Here is a 19,445-nt window from a genome sequence, read left to right on the forward strand (position 1 = left end):
TGACTTCGGCACCAGACAAGCCACGTAGTATTGTGGTTGGGTAAACTGAAAAATAAAATTAAACAGTTAGTTCATTTCTGATTAATTCACCTGAATCATAAAATTATGTCATTGGCATTCAAACCCACGAATCATATAGCAGAATTGGTGAAATCCATGGACCAAACAGCAAAACCAGTGCGACTGCAAGTTCTAGATATGGAACGAGACGAACTGATCTACGGAATTTATTAAAATCCTTAGCTTTTAATCTTAGTGGAAGAAGTAGTTATTTTAATCAAATTTTGCGCACCAATCATTAATGAATCATGCAAAAATCTCTTTGTATTGTTATAGTACACGTAAGTTGAAGCCTAAAGAGACATATTAAAGGGGGAAAAAATGAAAAAAAAAAAAAATCCTCCTACTCAAAAATGATAAGCAGTCCCTAATAATTAGGAGAAATACCTTTGGTAGCAAAAATAAACGACCAATACTGCTATACTGTATTTTGAAATCATCCTCCGGTACTCGAAGACGTAAGAATGAAAGACGAATTTCAATGCCGTACCGTCCCCTGTACCTGTACGTACAAAGCATTTGTTCATTAGCCTAAAGAATATATATGTATGATAAAAAACTGATGCCTCAAATCTTGATTTTAACATGAAGGTAGCCAGACCTCGGAATGAGAATTGCAATCCCTTCCAAAGTAACAACAGTTTCATCAACTCAATCACCCACGTCTGCCAAGTTAAATGGGGCGTTTGGGATATTCTCACTATAGGCCCCAGGGATTTTGATGGTCGTCCTATAAATGACTTTTGACCCTTTCAAGTCTTAACGGAGTATTAGAGGATTTTGCTTGTTGGATTACGGATATGATTTAGGGATTTTTTACTAAAACCTGTAGGGTTTGAGAAATTTATGATAATTTCCTTCAAAACCCATCCCAAATACGTTAATGTATGAAATTATTGAAATACCCCTAGTCATGTTGTATTTATTTGCAAAATGCCATATTCTAATCAATTAAGGTCTAGGCTTCTTGTCTTCTCTCTCTTCAGTTTAATTGTTTCGTTTTAGTAAATTATTCTAACTTATTAGGGGTTGAGTTCAAAATCATTTTTTGATTCTTCTTTTGTTGGACTAAGGAGCATTTTGACTTCATTTTCTGTGTTATTGGTGGAACCCCATATAATAAGACTCTTTCAGCAATGATATTAGTTTAGCTGATATTTTTATTCTCGAAACTCGTTTGATTAAATATATGTTTTGTTATTGCTGCTATTTGAAGTCCTTTTGCAATGTTTATGAGTCTATTAATGGGTAAATGGCGGGAATCCATTAACTTAGTAGGAAATGTTCGAGAATTTATTTCTAAAATCTTAACGGGTTTGAGAGAGTTTGGATTTAGGAAGGGTCCAAACATCCGAGACCTTGCCTATGGACATCCCTGATAGGCCATATGCATGGCCGGCTTAATGGGCCCAGCCAATGGACAGGACCTCATAGTATGGTTCACCTAATCCTTTGTTAGGCTGGTCTTGGCCCCCAAATCTTCCATCATGGTTAGGTCTAACTTCACATCAAGCCCGCCCATCCAAAAGAAAAGCCCAAGCCCGCCAAACTAATATATTTCTAGATAAATAAATTGATAGAGATTGATTTATTTGTTTATTTTATTTTTTGTAATAAGAAACTCTTTTGCTCTTCTTGAGGAGGCATTGATTAGATCGGGTCGAGCAGGGCCAGGCTTTGTCGTTTGAGCCAGGCTCACCGACCGTAGATGTTGGTCCGGAGTAGGCTTAGTGAGTCAAGTTAATACTGCCCAAGATTAGGCCCCTTTTAATTTGCACCATGATCGGGTCCAGAAATTGCTGAGTGCTCACAAGGGGAATCGACAAATCCTATTTTTGGCCAAGCCACACCTTATAAATGGAAACATGAATAACCTTCTCCAAAGTACATTTGGATTTTCAAGTCTACATGGCATATTTTAGTAGTTTTTTTTCCTTTTATAACGAGGGTGTTCGGATTTCATTGACTAATCTCATGGTTCACGATAATACCCGTAAGTTTACGAGACAAGTCAACCGGGTCATAGGCAGTGCAGATGACCTAATAGAGAGTATTCTCTTATATAATTTTTGGGATGATTTAAATTATAGAACTTCCTCAAGAAAATCATGCTCTTTAACTACCAAGCGAACCTTATTGGCCTAGGATATTATAAAGCGTGGGACAAAGAATAACATTTTTTCCTCAATGATTTTGGAGGGAAAATTCGAAGAAGAAATAAACAATGTATTGGACTGGGGAGGCATAGGCATAAAAGAGCAAAGCCATCACCTTCAGCCTTGAAAGTGAAGTGAGGAATATAATGGGAGTTGATACCTTAGTAATGATCGTCAACTGCGTCGACAAAACGAACTCTTTAAATTCCTCTTTCTTTTCTTCACGACGTTAAGTCCACGTCAGCATCCCGTGATGGTCGGTTACGGAATGAATCAAATCGATCACTTTTTCAAATATTTTAGAACTGTTTTTTGCAAAGTCAAACTTATAAAACTCAAGTTCAAAAAATAACAAACTTTTATGACGATCGCTATCTTTTTCCCATTAATAAAAGCATCCCTTTCCTTCCACTGAGACCAAGTAATAGAACCAGGAGGACGAAGAAACGTTCCAACCCTCGGAGATATCGAACATTTATTAAAAGGTTGCTATAACTAAACGAGCGATCACTCCTAGAAATTGGAGAAGTAATGAAAAACAACTCAACCGCCTAATTGCATACGGTGAAAATCTCAGCACGGTCGAAATATACCGGTCTGTGACCGTGAGGTCCGATAACTTTTGTTGCTTCTGGTATTAGTCATAACTGCTGGGACTGTATCGATCCCGTCCATAGAAACACAACAGATTGGGTTTAATGATTCTGAATGAACCTTCATATCTCCTCGGATTTCCAAGACATTTCTTCTTCTGGTTTTGGTCATCTAAAGCTAATGTAACATGAATGAATCCTGTCAAAGTGATGATAGTGATCGTTTCAATCGCGCAGAAATAAGACGAGGTTATTTGATGCCCCTTTATTCAGAGGAACTATAATGCAAACCTGATACTATAGAGAGTCCGGTGGGCACGAGAACATAGGTCCGGCGGTCGTATGACTGCTCACAACATGCTCCAGCACTGCGAAGTATCCAGATTCAGCAGCAGCTCAGCTTCAACTTCTTACTAGACTAAGACGGTTCCTCGTCCATAGAGCACATTGTCTCCGAGACAAGCACTTATCATGGTGCCAACTGAAGTGCTGAGCTTAATTAAAGCGTATCTGTGGCTGGCACGAAAATTAACAATGGAAGTACGTTCGATTTCTGTCTCGATCCTTCGAAGTGGAAGAGCCCCATTAGCATAACCTGGTCCACAAGCAACTGACCGAGCAATGTGAAGCCAATAAGCAAAACCTTTTCTTTTTTCTATTTCGTTTTGATCGGAAAAACCATTGAGATGCTGTTTTCAGAAGATCCATGGGCTGTCAGACAGTACAGACATCAGAGCTTGTCCTACACTGCTCTTGGTGATCATCGACCACCTCGTCTTCCACCTAAATCACTTTCCTGTCGACAGCAACCCAAGAACATAGTAATTCCAAAATATGACCATACCATATATATCCCATTGCATCCTCCCATATCAAGGAGAGAAAAACCAAAAAATTGAAACAGCTGGAAGAGAAAAACGAGGAAGCGAAAACAAGAGAAATGGAGAGGGTGACGCTTAAGACAGAAGAGTCTGCACGGAGATGTGTCAAGAGGCGGAGAAGGGACCCGCGCTCGGTTTCTATCGGCAGCGATGATAACAAGAGCCAGCAGCAGCCACTACCAGGTGATCAGAACTCTGCTGCCACCACGGTGAAGAGGAGCTCGAGGTTCCGAGGAGTAAGCAGGTCAGAAAACCGGTCCAGTTTACTTTTTGACGTGAAGAAACGCATCCTAGTTTCCTCTCCTTCAGTTTCCTGAGACCACAAGTTATTTATTCTGAATATAAAACAGGCATCGGTGGACCGGTCGCTTTGAAGCTCACCTGTGGGATAAGCTCTCTTGGAATGTCACGCAGAAGAAAAAGGGAAAGCAAGGTAGATATCTATCTTCATCATAGTGATCTTCCAGTATGATTCATGCGTCTCCTTTTCCTTAAACCTATGACTATGGCTCCCTTCCCTATAAACTAATGCTTCATTTGATATTCGTGTTCCATCGGGATCGCTCTTGGCTTTGGACCAATCAACAGTATATCTTGGTAAGTCAGGAATTTTTCTTTTCCTTCTTATTCAAAAAATCTCTCTTTTCGCGGGTCTGATCAAAATGGATACTAAAACCTGTTTCTTGTGAATCTATCAGGGGCTTACGACGAGGAGGAATCAGCTGCGAGAGCGTATGATTTAGCTGCTCTCAAGTATTGGGGGGCATCAACTTTTACCAATTTTCCGGTAAAATACGAAAAAGCAATTATTAATCCACGAAGAGAACTCCATGCAGTACAGAGTGAGTTTTCTTATGACGTTTCCATGTTTGTTCAGATATCAGATTACGAGAAGGAAATTGAGATCATGCAGACTGTAACAAAGGAGGAGTACTTGGCTTCCCTAAGAAGGTATTAATTTCACACACCACCCTAGGAATAAATGAACCAAAACTCACAATAAATTTTGGAAATATATCAGTTGAATGATCTAAAAGTAAATCTCCGTACAGAAGGAGCAGCGGCTTTTCGAGGGGTGTATCCAAGTACAGAGGAGTTGCGAGGTAACAAAAATATTGATCTAATTCTACTCAAAAGAAAACAATTCTGAGCAACAACTACATATATGATGAAGCTAAATTTTGATGGACTAAATGCAGGCACCATCACAATGGTAGGTGGGAAGCGAGAATCGGGAGAGTTTTCGGGAACAAGTACCTGTATCTCGGCACTTACGGTAAGCTCAACTTCCCACAGATCTTTCATGAAACGAAATTCCGTGCGAGGAAATCCAGTCAGTAGAAAAGAACAAATTAAAAACCAAGATTTGTTATAATCCATATGTTATTTGTTGCAGGCACCCAAGAGGAAGCAGCTCGTGCTTATGACATAGCAGCGATCGAGTACCGAGGCATCAATGCCGTAACGAACTTCGACCTGAGCACTTACATCCGATGGTTAAAGCCCGGAACAAATGAGCAACAACATGTTTCTGTTGAGCCTCAGTTGGCATTATTACCACTGTCAAACAACTACATCATGGGAGAGGACTCAAAGCCTTCAATCTTCCCCGCCATAAATCCTTATACAACAGAATTCATAGGCTCACCCAGGAAGCAAGAGCTCTTCGAGGAGAAGCTCTCCATCGGTTCGTGCATTAACAAGTCATCATCTTCTTCTTCTTCTCCAACAGCGCTTAGTCTCCTCCTTCGATCTTCAGTGTTCAGAGAGTTGGTCGAGAAGAATGCGAACGTGTCTGAGGATGACACAGATGGTGAGGATGTAAAGAACCAAACACAGCTTGCGAGTGACGAAGATGAGTATGCTGAGATCTTCACTGATGGAATTGGTCATATCCCATATAGAGATGACGTACAATTGCAAGAACGAGAGCTCCACTTTCTTTTGTGATCATGCAAGATATAGGTTCAGAGAAAACTGCATGGATACATTTAATTTGTAGATCCTTTTGGCTGATCGACCGACAGAACGGGATGTAATCCTATTGGTTCTGATCAGAAAACGTAAAATTCCTGTCTATTAAATAATACTTTCCCCCATTCTGTCAATATAAGCGGCTTTTTGCTTCATTAGAGTTCACGACTTAATTACACTAAGATTGGATATTCACCAACTAGCGTACCGTACATTCCCTTCTGCATCCACTGGAAACCGAAAAGGATCAACAGAGGACAACACAATTGCTTTCAGATCTTGAGAGAGCCAACAGCTTTTTGCTTGCATTTCTTGGGGCAGTCTACACATGGGAATATACTGCAAAATGTTATGAATTTGTTAGTCCTCCAGCATTAACAATTGATTAATCCAAACAAATAAAAAAATATGATCTTTACCCAAACACGTTCATGATTTAGCAAAAGTTGTGGCAGGCCGGCGAATGTCGATCAATGTCCTTATATTGGGATCTCATAAGAAATTTTATTGACTTGAGGCTAATTTCAAGGGACAACACAAAATATATATACAAAGAAAAACACTATTCAGCAACCTCAATCATCATTCTCAGAATACAATGACTCAGGAGGATCCCAGAATTTTGATGACTGCTCATCTCCATGAACTGAGACTGGACAACTCGCATTTTTGAAATCCCGAAAGCGTAATAATCCGCCTTCCTTTCCATTTGCAGCAGTAACAATTCGGTAACCATCCACGGCTATTGCAGAACACCCAAGACAAGGACCCACTTCCTCAGGGGTGCAACAAGTCAAAGAGTTCGTAAAGTTTCCCGTGCCAGCCTCCCAAGTATTGATGTTAACATCTTTTTGAGTTCCCGTAACTATCTTCTGTGGATCCATATGCAGGTGGATCACAGGACCAATATGCCCATCCAACTCAGCTACAGGGTCTGTTTTTGCCTTGGCCTGGTTTTTCCTGATATCCCACAAAATTGCTCTGCAGCATTGAAGCATCATCCAAATTCAAAGAAATTACTTAGTAAATTGTTTTCTTTTTAAAAATGATGAAATTTGAAAGGCAACTGCTACAAGATGCACAAGCTTCAGCTTAAGACAAAGACATGGTAATATATCTATTATCTTGCAAATAAAAGGGAAAATCAACTTGATGAATTTAGCATTCAATTTTCATTGTCTTCAGAACCTAATATTATTGTCATGAAGGCCTTTTAAAAATCTGAAAGACGAAAGACGTTAAAACTACAAAAGAAGGCTATTGAGAACTTATTCCTTCAAAGATAAATGATTCTGTCTGTGAATCATAACATGGCGATGAGAGAGAGAGAGAGAGAGAGAGAGAGAGAGAGAGAGAAGGGATCACATTGAGAAATCAAAATGTTTACCTGTCATCTTCACCAGTGCAGAGTGATGACTTCAAGGGCAGGATCTCAAATGAGCATAGCCTTGATTTTGAAACTGCTAAGGTGGAAACTTTTTGCATTGTCCTTAAATCGATTGCAACAACGTGGGTTCCAGCAGCAACATACAGGAGAGACTCATGGCACTTCATATTTACTGGAGTGCCAAGGACTGAAGTCATTCCCACGCAGCAAGATGACCGAACAGTAGAAGATGCGGTTGCATCCCAAACCCGTATCTGCTACCAATGTTTTCTCATATCATATTGAAGACGAAAATTACTCATAATAGCAAACATAAATACAGATGAGAAAAAGACGAGCATTCCACTGTGTGCACTTCAGTTGAACTCTTTACAAGCATTATTTAATTTATCAGTAGATATAAAAGAAAAAAAAATTATTAGTATATGACAAGTAATATGCATTACTTATTCAAGAAAAATCAGGCATTAAACATCTCCACAAACTGCGTATGTCCTTGATGGAAAATATATATGTACACATATATGGGAGCTAACATCCCAACTGTTCCAGCAAGGAAGGACCAAGGGCTAGAAAGTTCAGACATGAATAGACCAATGGCAATGAATAAAGGTGGTTAAAGAAACATTACAAATAGAATACGGCATTATACGATAGAGAAGCTTATCATGTAGCTAAGGTACCTTAGAATCTCTGGAAATGGACACCAAAAGAGAGGTTTTATACCTGCAAGTCGGCAGCAAGAAATGCACATTAGCATACCTGGCATTGAGACAGAACTAGATGCCATATTTATAAGAATGAAACGCTAAAGCATTGGTTACTGATGCATATATTATACTATTGAGAATACTTTCCATATGAATTTGCTGCCTCAAAATTAAATGGAAGTCACCAAGCATGGCCGGATTATGATAATCAATCATTGTTTATGACAAATCTAATGTTTTCCAGATGAATACAACCAGTGATAAGGCAATGCAATCTTATTCTAATTCTCGCATATCACTTCTTTAATTAAGAAAAAAGACCATGACCACGAGCAAACTGGATGCACCTATTAAACTTTTCAAATGTGAAGCATCATTTTTGAAAATTAACGTTTAAGATCAAGCAATGGTCTACAAATCTATACAATAAAAAGAACCAGGAGCTCATCTTAAAGCCTGATGCTAAAGTATTATTTCTTCCAAGGGGCATATAAAAGGACATAAAGTATCAGGTCAGCTTATCCAAGATTCCCAAACTTACTCAGCGACTGATACCAATTTCACTGGTTTCTCGTGCCCATAAAATGTGGCCTTTAAGGCCTGCTGTCCTCGTTTTCCACTGGAACTAAGTGACCAAAGGCGGACGGTACCATCTTCCCCTCCGCTCGCCAATGACTTGGCACTTCCATCACCCAATAACTTATCTGACAGGGTTAAAACTGGACCATTGTGACCTCTGAAACATCGTTGGCATGAACCCTGAGACAGAGCCACCAAAATGGTAGATTTGGGTTCTCAGAGGATATAGAAACTGACGGAAGTGCAATGCCATTTCAAATGCAATTAGCAGGGGAAAAAAAAATTTAACTGCTAGAAAGAAAAGGAAGAAGAAAACCGCGGGTAGTAATTTATACAAGCCTCGTAAATCTAATCATACCATTACCTTCCACCATAGCCGAATGGAATGATCAGAACTCGAGGATACAAGGATCTTTTCTTTGCTCTGTGACTCACTACGAGATAGGGAGGTTTCATTAAAGGGGAAAAGTCTGCACACAGATCATCACAGACCAAATGTTTACACACATCAGCTACTAGTGTATATTTTATTGATTATCGAGGGAGAGCAACAGAGACCAAAGAAAAATGCAAACTAGTATTCTCACCTTGTACAAGTAACTCTAGCCTTGTGATCATTAAGGAGGAGAACAAAATCCCGCCCATGCAAGAAGCTATCAATCTTCATCATTTGTATCGATGAGCCCTGAATTACAACATCACTATTTTTAAATATCGAAGCACTTTCATCCCAACTAAAAAGATTAATAAACCAATGTCAGAGTTTGGACCGCAAGAATGAAGGAATTCTTAGAGGGAAAACACAACCGCAATACCTGAGAAAGAACCATCAGATTCTTGTCCAATAAGATGTGTTGGTAAGGTTTTGCATCAGTATAGAAGTCGGCGACTAAGGGATCGACGAATTTAAACTGCTGCAGTGCAGAAACCCGATCCAAATACGCTTCACGGACTCCCGATGTAAAGCTGGGAGGCAATTGCTGCGGCCACTGCTCCCTGTTAAATTTGATTCGCGACATCAATTTCATTTCTACAATGGAGATAAAGAGTACCAATGCTGAGGATAAGAGATTTAATCATGAAGGAATACCTGTAGAGACGGTGCCACACAAGGTCGGAGTAGGCGACGCGGTTGAGGAACTTGCAGGACATGGCCATGTTCGATACGTCCTGCAAGCTCAGGTAGCTGGTGCAGTGTGCTAGTGCGTCGACATCGAGGTCGGTGATCGACGTCGCTGGTTCTGTTTCCGAGCCGTGGTCGCCCGTCGACGGAGATGGTGATGGGGATAGAGATAGAGATGGCTCCATGAGTTTCAGCTTCTCAGGGACCAGGGGAGTTTTGCTTCGCCGAGGAGACGATAAAACGGATTTCGCTTGTGATTTGTTTAAGGGGGCGGCCGATTCAACTAATGATAATAAAGGAAGGGCGCGAAAATCAGCTCGGCACCCCCGCGAAGCTCTCCTTTGCTTTCTCCAGAGCAGAACCGCCTGAATGCGGCGGAGCAGGGCGGCGGCTCTGACGAACCGGCGATTGCCGCGTCAGATCAAAACGATTTTTTTTAAAGAAATATATATATATATATATTTATTTTTTTCTATTTATGGTATCCCTGCTTCAGCATTAATGATGCGTGACAAATGAGATGATATTATAAATTTAACTTAAAAAATATATATTTTTATTGTATAGTGTATTGAGTTAAAATTAAAATTATGATTCTAAAATTAAATTTACAAATCAAACTGGACCTAATTAATTAAAAGAGACCCCTCCAAGGCAGTTTGTGCATTATACACGGCGATTCACTTCTATTCACGAGATATTTCAAACGAATTTCGAAATATAGACAGAACTTATTTAAAAGATTTACCCAATACATTGGAACTTCGTTATGACACTCCTTAAAGTACACTCCTTAAAGTACAATCCTTTTTTCACAGGAGAAAGGGTCACTCGTTTACCGTGAATGAACATGAAAACTGCTCCTAGAGGAGAACAGAAGCATCCTACTACAATTTACTCAAGATTTTTGAAAATGCAAAGTTGAATTGAGCATCATGCAAAATGAATGCTTATTCCAAATATAGACAGAACTTATTTAAAGATTTACCCAATACATTGGTCGCACTCATCCGAACATCGGCAACTCGAAATGGATCCGACATAAAGTGACATGGCAAATCTACAGAAAAAGAATTGCATATAAAAGCCACAATACTCTTGTTACTATAAAGAGATTACAATGCGTACTAGAATATGAACACGACGCTATCATGGACCCTCGACTTTTGGTTCTGGGCCACGCATTCCGAGATCCACATCAGGTTCCGAATCTCCTGCTCCCTCAGCCTCATGTATGCGAAGAATACGGCGTAATGGAACTGCATGAAACAGAATGAAGAGTTATAAAGGGGCTATTGTCCCAAACAGGCACTAAATAATACAATTACATGTTGGTCAAAGAATTTCAGCGTACAGGATGTATTGTCACCTTTGCGCCTCAAATATGGCACGTAATGTATTGTCACCAACACGTCTCAAATACGAGTGTATGGCTATATAAAACAACGAAGCATACCTGCTGTTCAAAGGCGAGGCAAAGCCTCTTGACCTCCTCTTCGTAAAATGCCTTATCCAGCATCTGACTCTCTCCATAAGACAGCTTCGAGAAAATAGACTGATATGGAGGATACTTCTCCATGACGGCACGGACCTGTAAGTGCCAAAAATCAGGAAACTGCCCAACTTTGCTCTTTCCATTTTTTAAGCTTTAAAGGATTCAATGAATATATCGGAATGGGACTCTGCAAAATTAACTGAGTAAGGAAGAACAGCCCTAGGCTTTATGCCAGTACACTCCCAAAGCATCAGCTCTAAACTATCATCACAGAATTCAATTGAAATACCTGATCTATATCCTCAGAAACAGCAAGTTCTTCATGGCCATAGGGGTACCTGCAAATCAAACATAAACCAACCGTCAGGAATTTGAGTGTAAATCCGAGAGATTTCCATTGTTAACATAATTTGAGTGTAAATCTTACAGTAAACCAAAATTTGAGTACAACTTCCTCCTGTCATCCCTGGTGAGCTCTGTGCCAATGCTGTAAAAGTAGAATGCATTTAGTAACAACAGAGGCTGCATTGATCGTATAGTCTAATAAAACCTCTTCTTTAAGGATAATTTACCTGTTAATGGTGATATTCACCGCCCTTCTGTCAGCCTCGAAGGCAAGAAGGTCAGACATGATCTCTGCAGTAGCACCACCCAGTTTCTATACAGAATATTGCACTTATTGCTTTTAAGCAGCACATAAGAAGAATTCAAGGAAAAGAAAAAATCAGATGAGATATTCCAGCAAATGTGCAACTAGACCTCACCTGACAAAACCTGTAGAAATCTTCAAGATAAGCCTTGTAAAGGGTATTCCTCATGATCTCGATGTTCATGTCATCCAAGTCCTAGAGGGGAAAGGGAAGTATGTATTAGAAGTGCCCACAGTAGCAAAATGAATGGCAGGGTCCTTAAACCAAAGATCATACTTCAAATGTGATTGAAGGTGATAACAAAAACTGTCTTCTTTAAAGCTAAGCGAGCATATGATACATATCATTGCTAATATATGCTAAATCAGAGTGTTTCATTATAGGTTGAGATTTCTACAATTTCTTGCGAAGATACCAAGAGCTAAGTTGCTTTATTAACTTAGCAGGGGAGAAAAAAAAAAGATATTGCTACACGTAATACCAACCGAAAAGCCAAACAAAGTGGAAACAGCATGACCACGTTTTCAACTGTTTGACTGTGGCACCACTAGCAGTTATTCATGAGGAAACACAGCTAAGTTGTTTTTACATATTACATCACAACTCATTCTACAGTAGCAGTGATTGCACATCCATATTAACAGATCATGCCATAAGAGAAGAGGATTCAAATTCAAAAGAAGAAAACTAACATAGTCACAAGTCAAACAAAAGGAAAGCTCTACCTCCGATGTGATGCACTCAGAGAAATAAGGAGCCAGTGGCGTGTCAACAAGCACCAACCTGTACAGCTCCCGCATGTTCTGAGCAACTGCCAGGGTAGCAATACTGGTTGACAGAAGACGTAGATGAAGTCAAGATAAGGCCAACTATCAACTGTGTAACTTAGTGAGAACGATTGGGAAGCGGTAAAAGAACCTGTCAAACATGCCCAATGGGTGACATTTCTCCAGTAGCTCCTGAACATCTCTCTCATGCAATGTTCCGGTAACAATCAAGACAACATTGTCTATCATGTGTCCATACCTAAAAGAGACATAGGGAGAAATACTTCAATTCCAAAATCCCATACGGTTTGCAGTCATTCCCTCCTTCACATTAGAATTCAACCTCCAGATCATCAATAAAAACAAACTAACACTACTATCTATAGAAGATGCACTTCGCTCCAGCTTCTTCGGGCTCAAGATCGGCAGAATTGACTCAAAGCTATTATCGAGTATATCGCAACATAGTGGCAATACATGGGCAAATACTCCTATTAAAAAAAAAAATTCAACAATATTGAATGGTGAAATCGCAGATTCAACTGACGTTATGTACTCCAGGAAAGTCGAAAGGGGCTCCGTGGCTTGGCACAGCATGCTCTTATACTCATCAACTAGCTTGAGAGTGCATTTCTCCACAACTGTCGTGGTATGCAGTGGCGAAGGTTCTGCAAGACATGGAAATGAATAAATACAATCAAACACAAGCAGGTTGACGAAAAGGTAAAAGGCCGCAGCCACCATTTTCCAACGGAAACACAAACTACCAATGCAAGAAACCGAACTCTATCGATCAAATCAGAAGCACAATTTCACCCGAATGCCCAGCCAAAAACCCCATGAGATTCCCACATCCCCTACCCCGAACCGAGCTCACTCAGACTCAAATTGGTGAACGATCGAGGAGCGACAGGGGACGCACCGTTTTGGAGGTAAGGGCCGTACTCGGTGGCGGAGAGGTGCATCTTGATGTCGTCGAGGGTCTCGCACTGGCAGAGGTTGTTGTAGTCAGCGGCGGTGAGGAGGCCGGCCCGGTGGCCCCTCACGATGGCCTCGAGGTACCCCCCGTGGATGTTGAAGGTGAGGGCCTCGAATCCGTACATCTTCCCCGCGATTGAGATCCCTCAGATCGAATTGGTCCTTCGAGATTGGAAGAGGAACGATTGCAGATCTCCGGTAGAGTAGAGAGAAGGATTTGGATTTCTTGCAGGAATTTTCCTTCTCCTTCCTGGTGAGCTGCTCCCCCTCTCGTCGTGTTCCTCTCTGCGGTGATCAGCAGGCAAGAAGGAACCACCAGATCTGCCTCACGGGACAAAGCCGAATTCCCCAAATTGCCCCCTCCCGCTGGATAATCTACCTGTCCATGCGGGAGAACGTTCGGCCCATGGGCCTATTTTGGACCCGTGGCCCATCAAGGACCAAATCCATAGATCATAACATTTCAAACTTGGGCTCTGGGCTTGGACCGAATTTGGGTTGGTGTCAAAGCATAGAAAATGGCTTTAAACAAAGCTATAATCAGTTAGCTGTCGTGGATAGTCCACTTCGAGCCATTATCCTATCGGTTGAAAAATCGAAATTACTCCGAACCATAATAAGGAACTTGCCACGGTTGAGGTTGTGAATTGAAACAAAGATTCACGTGAATATGTGAGACTATTGATGTTTATACGTGGAATTTCAGAAATTTTAGGGATTTGGAGATCCAAATATTAATCCATTATAGCACTTTAAAAACCGATCAAATCAAAGATTAGTAAAGAGATATGATGATTGCATGGGGATATTGAACCATTATGCTTTTGGTAAGTAAAGAGGAAATGCATGTACCCGTGCTAAACTTAGAAATTATATATAAAACAATAAAAAAATTATATAGCCATTGAGATATTTTAATACATATTTTTGAAATTATTTTAGTTAAACTATGGACGAATTACTTAAATGGAAGAAAATAACAATTAAAGATGAGGAAATAAATTTGATGTACAAATTCACAATGCAATATAACAAAAAATGAAAAATACAAAGTCAATATAGAAGAGCACGTTAGACTGTTGGAGGAAAGAGAATTGAGAGAAAAAAAAAAAGGATGATGAGCAAAAAAGGTGAAGTTAGTGAGTAATTATCAATATAAAATTTACTACTATATGCTTAATCTAATTGTCCTAATTAATTGAAGTATATCAGTTACGAGCGATTTTGGAAACTAAAAGTGAGAAGAAATCACCTTATCGGACTTTATAATAGGAGAAAAGAAAAGAGGAGAGAGAAATAATTTTTGTATGGCACTAAAGAATAAAATTTTGATTGCTCCATTCTCATCCGCTTACTGTAACTTTTATATATGTATATTATATATATATATATATACACACATATATAATACACACGGTAACTTATACGAAAAGAGCATATAAAGACATTATGATAATGTGCATATATTTGTTTTTATAAAAATAAATAAAACAAAAATAAAAAAATGTAAAAGAAATTAGAAAAAGTAAAAGGATTTTAAAATAAATAAAATTTTAAAATATTTTGGCATTTTTTATAAAATATTAAAAAAACAGAAAAATGAAAAAATAATTTGAAATTTTATAAAATAAGAAAAAATATTTTAAAAAAGAAAGGGAAAATGAACCAATAATCACAAACTTTACACTTTTTTTTACGTTTTATCATAAACTAATTTTTTTTCTATAAAAATATACATACACTATCAATCCGTTGTAAGTTTTATCATGCCATTACAATCTTTGTCAATTCTAACCGGACACGCTGACATGACATTGACGGTGACACGTGGCGCACGAAGATTGGCTATGTAGGCCCCGTATAAATTTATTATTAAAAATCATTATAAAAGTTTTTAGAAAAGGACTTTATGCACCACCATCCTCATCTTCTTCTCCTATCTGTCTCCTTCAATCAACCGCATGCCTCTTCACCTCCGATAATCATCCACCTCCGACAAGTCTTTGCACCTAGCTTCCCTCCCGATTGTAACAGTATCTCAGCAGCAAGCAAGGGTATGGCATGAGCCACATGAACCTCGAAAACCCCTCGAAATGAGCTTGTTACGGGCTATCGAAGGGCACCATAGCGGTGGGGGGTAGAGTGTCAACAACAACTTTGAGAGACAATAACACAGAGAGTTAGGAGGAGGCAGTAACAACTCGAGAAGGAGCTGGGTGGGAGCTGAAGCAATGTGAAGGTGGCGGGATGAGCAACAATAGTATAGCTCAAGGGTGATATAGGAGAAGGAATGTGAGGATGGTGATGGTATAAAGCAGAGGAAAAAGAAGATGATGGTGATGGAAGTGAACGGTGGTGGAAAGAAAGATTAACAGCGACTCCACAATAGCAGGGAGGCAACGACAACACACGAACAATAGCTCGGCGAGCTCTGAGAAAAAGGAAGGTGATGAAGAGTAGGATAGTTGGTATTGGCGGCATTGGGCAGAGGAAGGTGATGGAGAGGAAAGAAAATAGGAAAGTTATGGAAGGGTGGTAATGGAAGAAGGGTGTGAGCAGATGGTGAATTGAAGAGGGGAAAAGAAAAGGATGATGGTGATGCAAATGGAAAACAGGGGAGTAGATGGAGATGGCTGTAATGGAGCAATCGTGATGTGGTGAAGAAGGAAGGAGGCCAAGGAAGACAGTAGTGATAGAAAGGAAAAGCAGAGAATGAAGGAGGGGATGGTTGAGGTTGTGGTGATGAAGGTGGCAGAGGTGAAGGAAGGCTATAGAAAAGGTATGTGCAGAGACTTGCTGGAAGTGAAGGTCGAAGGTGGAGGGGCGTGCAATCGAACAAAGGAGATAGAGGGGAGAAAAAGATGAGGATGGTTGTGTGTGCAGAGACTTCTCCTCCTCCTTATTTTCCTTTTTAGAGTGCGTTTGGATTTAAAGTTGAATTGAATTGAGTTTTGGTATTAATTAGTTTGTAATGATTGTATTGTTGAATTATGAGAAAAAGTGTGAAAAAATAATTAATAGTTTAGAAAAAGTAATGATTAAGCAATGATTGTGTTGTTGAATTGTGAAAAAGTAATGAATAGTTGAGAGAATTTAATATTAAAAATTGAATTAAATGATTAAAAAAATTAAAAAAATTAAAAAAATAATGATTATGTTGGTGGAGTTGAGTTGAGTTGAAATTTTTTTATAAAACAAACACACCCTTAATATTTATAATGATTTCAGAGGTGTGACTGCCTACGTAGCCAATCTCTGAGCACCATATGTCACCGTCAATGTCAAGTCAACATGCCCGATTAGAATTGACAGAGATCGTAACGGCATAATAAAACTCATAATGGATTGATAATTTGTGTATTTTTCATAAAAAAATTAGTTTGTGATAAAACAGTAGAAAAATGTGTAAAATTTGTGATTATCTAGGTCATTTTGCCAAAAAGAAATAAATAAAAAATAGATTTTGACATTTTTGGAAAATAAAAATTTGACATTTTTTACAAAAAAGGACCCGACCCCAACCTATTGGAGCGAATGTAGGAGGGAAGGAACGGATTGGGGAGCCCTTTCGGCCTCCCCTCTTTCTTGGTGTGGTCGACAATAGGGGTGGGGGAGGTTTGGATCGGGTGAGCCCTTCCGGCCTCCCTTCCCTCTCGGCGATGTCGCGAAAGCACTGGAGCCCTTGTTGACCTCGTCGAGAGGAATGAGAGACCGGAAGGGCTATCCCGTCCAGTCTTTCCCCTGCAATCCAACCACATCTAGGTTGGGTCGTCCTTTTTTTTATTATTTTATTTTTTATTTTTTACATTTTTTTTAATTCTTATTTGATTCTTATTTCATTTTAGTTTATTTTTTGTAATTTTTTCTTATTTTATAAAATGTCAAAATACTTTTCCAATTTCTAAATTCTTTTGTATTTCTTTTTTTGCATATTTTTTCTTATTTATAAAAATTTTCAAATTATATTTCTTTTTTTTCGTATTTTATAAAAGATGTCCAAATATTTTTAATTTAATTTATTTTAAAATATTTTTATTTTTTTACATTTTTCTAATTTGTATTTGATTTTAGTTAATTTTATTCTATTTTTCTAAATTGATTATGATTTTTTTATATAAATCTTTCCGAATTATCGACGTGGCGTGTGATGACTGGTCCAAGTGTACCGATTGACGGCCAATTAGGATTTTTTTTAACGGTGTTATGTCGACATCAATGATTGTTAACGGTCGGTTACGGAATGTACCAAATTTATTACTTCTCTAAACGTTTTAGGACTGCTTTTTGCAAAGTTATACTGATGGAGCTCAAATTCAAAAAATAATAAACTTTTAGAACCATTGCTATCTTTTTTTTTTTCTTTTTTGGGACTATAAACATGCATGCATTTGAATGTACGGATTGCCATTAAATGCAAAAAGGTGTCGTAGCCTTACAATTGTCGAAGGGCGGTGTATAAAAACATCTCAACGGATATCAGAAATGACGCATTATTTTAACACTTCATTTCATATATATTTTTTTCGATGATTACTTCATTTCATTTTTTTCGATAGGTACTTCATTTCATGTTTTACAAGGAAGATATTTAAACAAATAATTTTTTAGGTATATTTTCTTTCCTTACCAAATTGTTTTTGATTTTAGAATTGAGTAGAGTTCAGTTTTGGTTTTAATTGATTTATAATTATTGTGTTGTTAAATTATGAGAAAAATTGTGAAAAAGTAATGAATAATTGAGAGAAAGTAATTATTGTATTATTGAATTGTAGAAAAAGTAGTGAATAGTTGAGAGAAAGTAACGATTATATTGTAAAATTGTGGAAAAAGTAATGAATAGTTTAGAGAATTTAGTATTAAAGTAATAATTATTGCCCTGTTTGGTTTCTTGATATTATTTTAGAAGCACAATTCTAAGTTAACTCTACCCATTACAAAACAAAATAACTCATACAAAGTCAAGAGTGAGTCCCATTTATACCACTCTTTTTCCACAACAAAATAACATAACTCATATAAAGTCAAATGGTGGACCCCATTTATACCACTCTTTTTCAAAATTAAAATTTAATTTTAAAATTCTACTATGAAACCAAACGCAAGATATGTCGTTGAAACTTTTCGGATTGAAAATCCACCGACTCCTCTTTGTTCAATAAACTGCCCATTATCTTCTCTTTTTTTTTTTTTCCAAACCTACCTCCGCCTTGTCTGTCCGGCAGCGCCGAATTCAGCAGTTTCCAGCAGTGCTATTAACAAATACATGTGTGCATTTTACCTTCTCCCTCAACGAAAAAAGTAATAAAATACTTATGTTTGAGAAATGATATTCTAACTTGAAATAAAGATATTTCACTTTCAATTGTCGCTATTACGTATAATAATATACTTTCAAGACCTGCTATTCGCCCATAAAGCTGGCAACCTCTATATAATTACTTTGTAGCTCAACTTGCCTAAGCATCAAATGGGGCCTCCCCACCCTGTGAATCACTGATAAGATCCCTTTACCACCTTGTAATGTGTGCATGCAACTTGAGCCCTCACGATCGTGTCCTAGCCAATTTTGAAAGTGAAAAATTTTGTGTCCCACTTCAGGGGTATAAACTACTATAACAATGGAATATGTTGGTCCATTACTCATATAATAAGGGAATATATATATTGGTCCGCCCGCACAACTTGGATTTGAATATTTACTATGAGACCACAGAAAGAAAAACTCATGATGGATGACACGACATGCTTTAGAATAAGTCCTCGCGGGAGAGGTTCATGCGCGGCGCAGAAAGCCCACAGAAATAGCACCTTTCCTGCTAGTTATAAAACATTATCTTTGGATGATTGCTTAGAGAATTAAGGATCCAGTCCGTGAAGTGATCAAATTGATTGAATTCTCAAGAGTCAAATCTAAGTGAAAGCCGAGGTAATTGTTAGTCTCAACACAGAAAGAAGAGCAGGAAATATCATAGGGATTTCAAGACAAACCTTAAAAATAATAATAATAATAATAATAATAATAAGTACATCACCTAAGCACAATATAATTGCAATTGACCAGATGATACCGATATCCTGATCAAAATCACCGC

General features: G+C 38.5%; 3 protein-coding genes across 3 annotated transcripts; 1 reads left to right on the top strand and 2 right to left on the bottom strand.

Annotated features, from left to right (window-relative positions):
• Positions 1 to 3,475: 3,475 nt before the first annotated feature.
• On the top strand, positions 3,476 to 5,667 carry LOC116194284 (AP2-like ethylene-responsive transcription factor At1g79700). The gene is made up of 8 exons (XM_031523058.1): positions 3,476 to 3,934; positions 4,041 to 4,123; positions 4,279 to 4,287; positions 4,389 to 4,477; positions 4,568 to 4,641; positions 4,743 to 4,793; positions 4,890 to 4,966; positions 5,087 to 5,667. Exons 1-8 carry the CDS (start codon positions 3,750 to 3,752, stop codon positions 5,638 to 5,640), a joined length of 1,122 nt encoding a protein of 373 aa, XP_031378918.1. The 5' UTR covers positions 3,476 to 3,749; the 3' UTR covers positions 5,641 to 5,667.
• LOC116194283 (histone acetyltransferase type B subunit 2-like) lies at positions 5,661 to 9,906 on the bottom strand. Its single transcript, XM_031523057.1, has 9 exons — positions 9,431 to 9,906; positions 9,156 to 9,336; positions 8,928 to 9,025; positions 8,705 to 8,810; positions 8,303 to 8,520; positions 7,735 to 7,777; positions 7,052 to 7,305; positions 6,084 to 6,645; positions 5,661 to 6,003 (listed from the first exon to the last, which is right to left on the bottom strand). Exons 1-8 carry the CDS (start codon positions 9,646 to 9,648, stop codon positions 6,240 to 6,242), a joined length of 1,524 nt encoding a protein of 507 aa, XP_031378917.1. The 5' UTR covers positions 9,649 to 9,906; the 3' UTR covers positions 5,661 to 6,003; positions 6,084 to 6,239.
• Positions 9,907 to 10,370: 464 nt separating this feature from the next.
• LOC116194286 (V-type proton ATPase subunit d2) lies at positions 10,371 to 13,683 on the bottom strand. The gene is made up of 10 exons (XM_031523059.1): positions 13,298 to 13,683; positions 12,923 to 13,043; positions 12,527 to 12,634; positions 12,334 to 12,436; positions 11,723 to 11,803; positions 11,531 to 11,616; positions 11,386 to 11,445; positions 11,248 to 11,296; positions 10,920 to 11,054; positions 10,371 to 10,722 (listed from the first exon to the last, which is right to left on the bottom strand). Exons 1-10 carry the CDS (start codon positions 13,476 to 13,478, stop codon positions 10,591 to 10,593), a joined length of 1,056 nt encoding a protein of 351 aa, XP_031378919.1. The 5' UTR covers positions 13,479 to 13,683; the 3' UTR covers positions 10,371 to 10,590.
• Between the last annotated feature and the right edge of the window lie 5,762 nt (positions 13,684 to 19,445).

The sequence above is a fragment of the Punica granatum genome, chromosome 2 (assembly GCF_007655135.1).
Source record: "Punica granatum isolate Tunisia-2019 chromosome 2, ASM765513v2, whole genome shotgun sequence".
Taxonomy (NCBI): Eukaryota; Viridiplantae; Streptophyta; class Magnoliopsida; order Myrtales; family Lythraceae; genus Punica; species Punica granatum.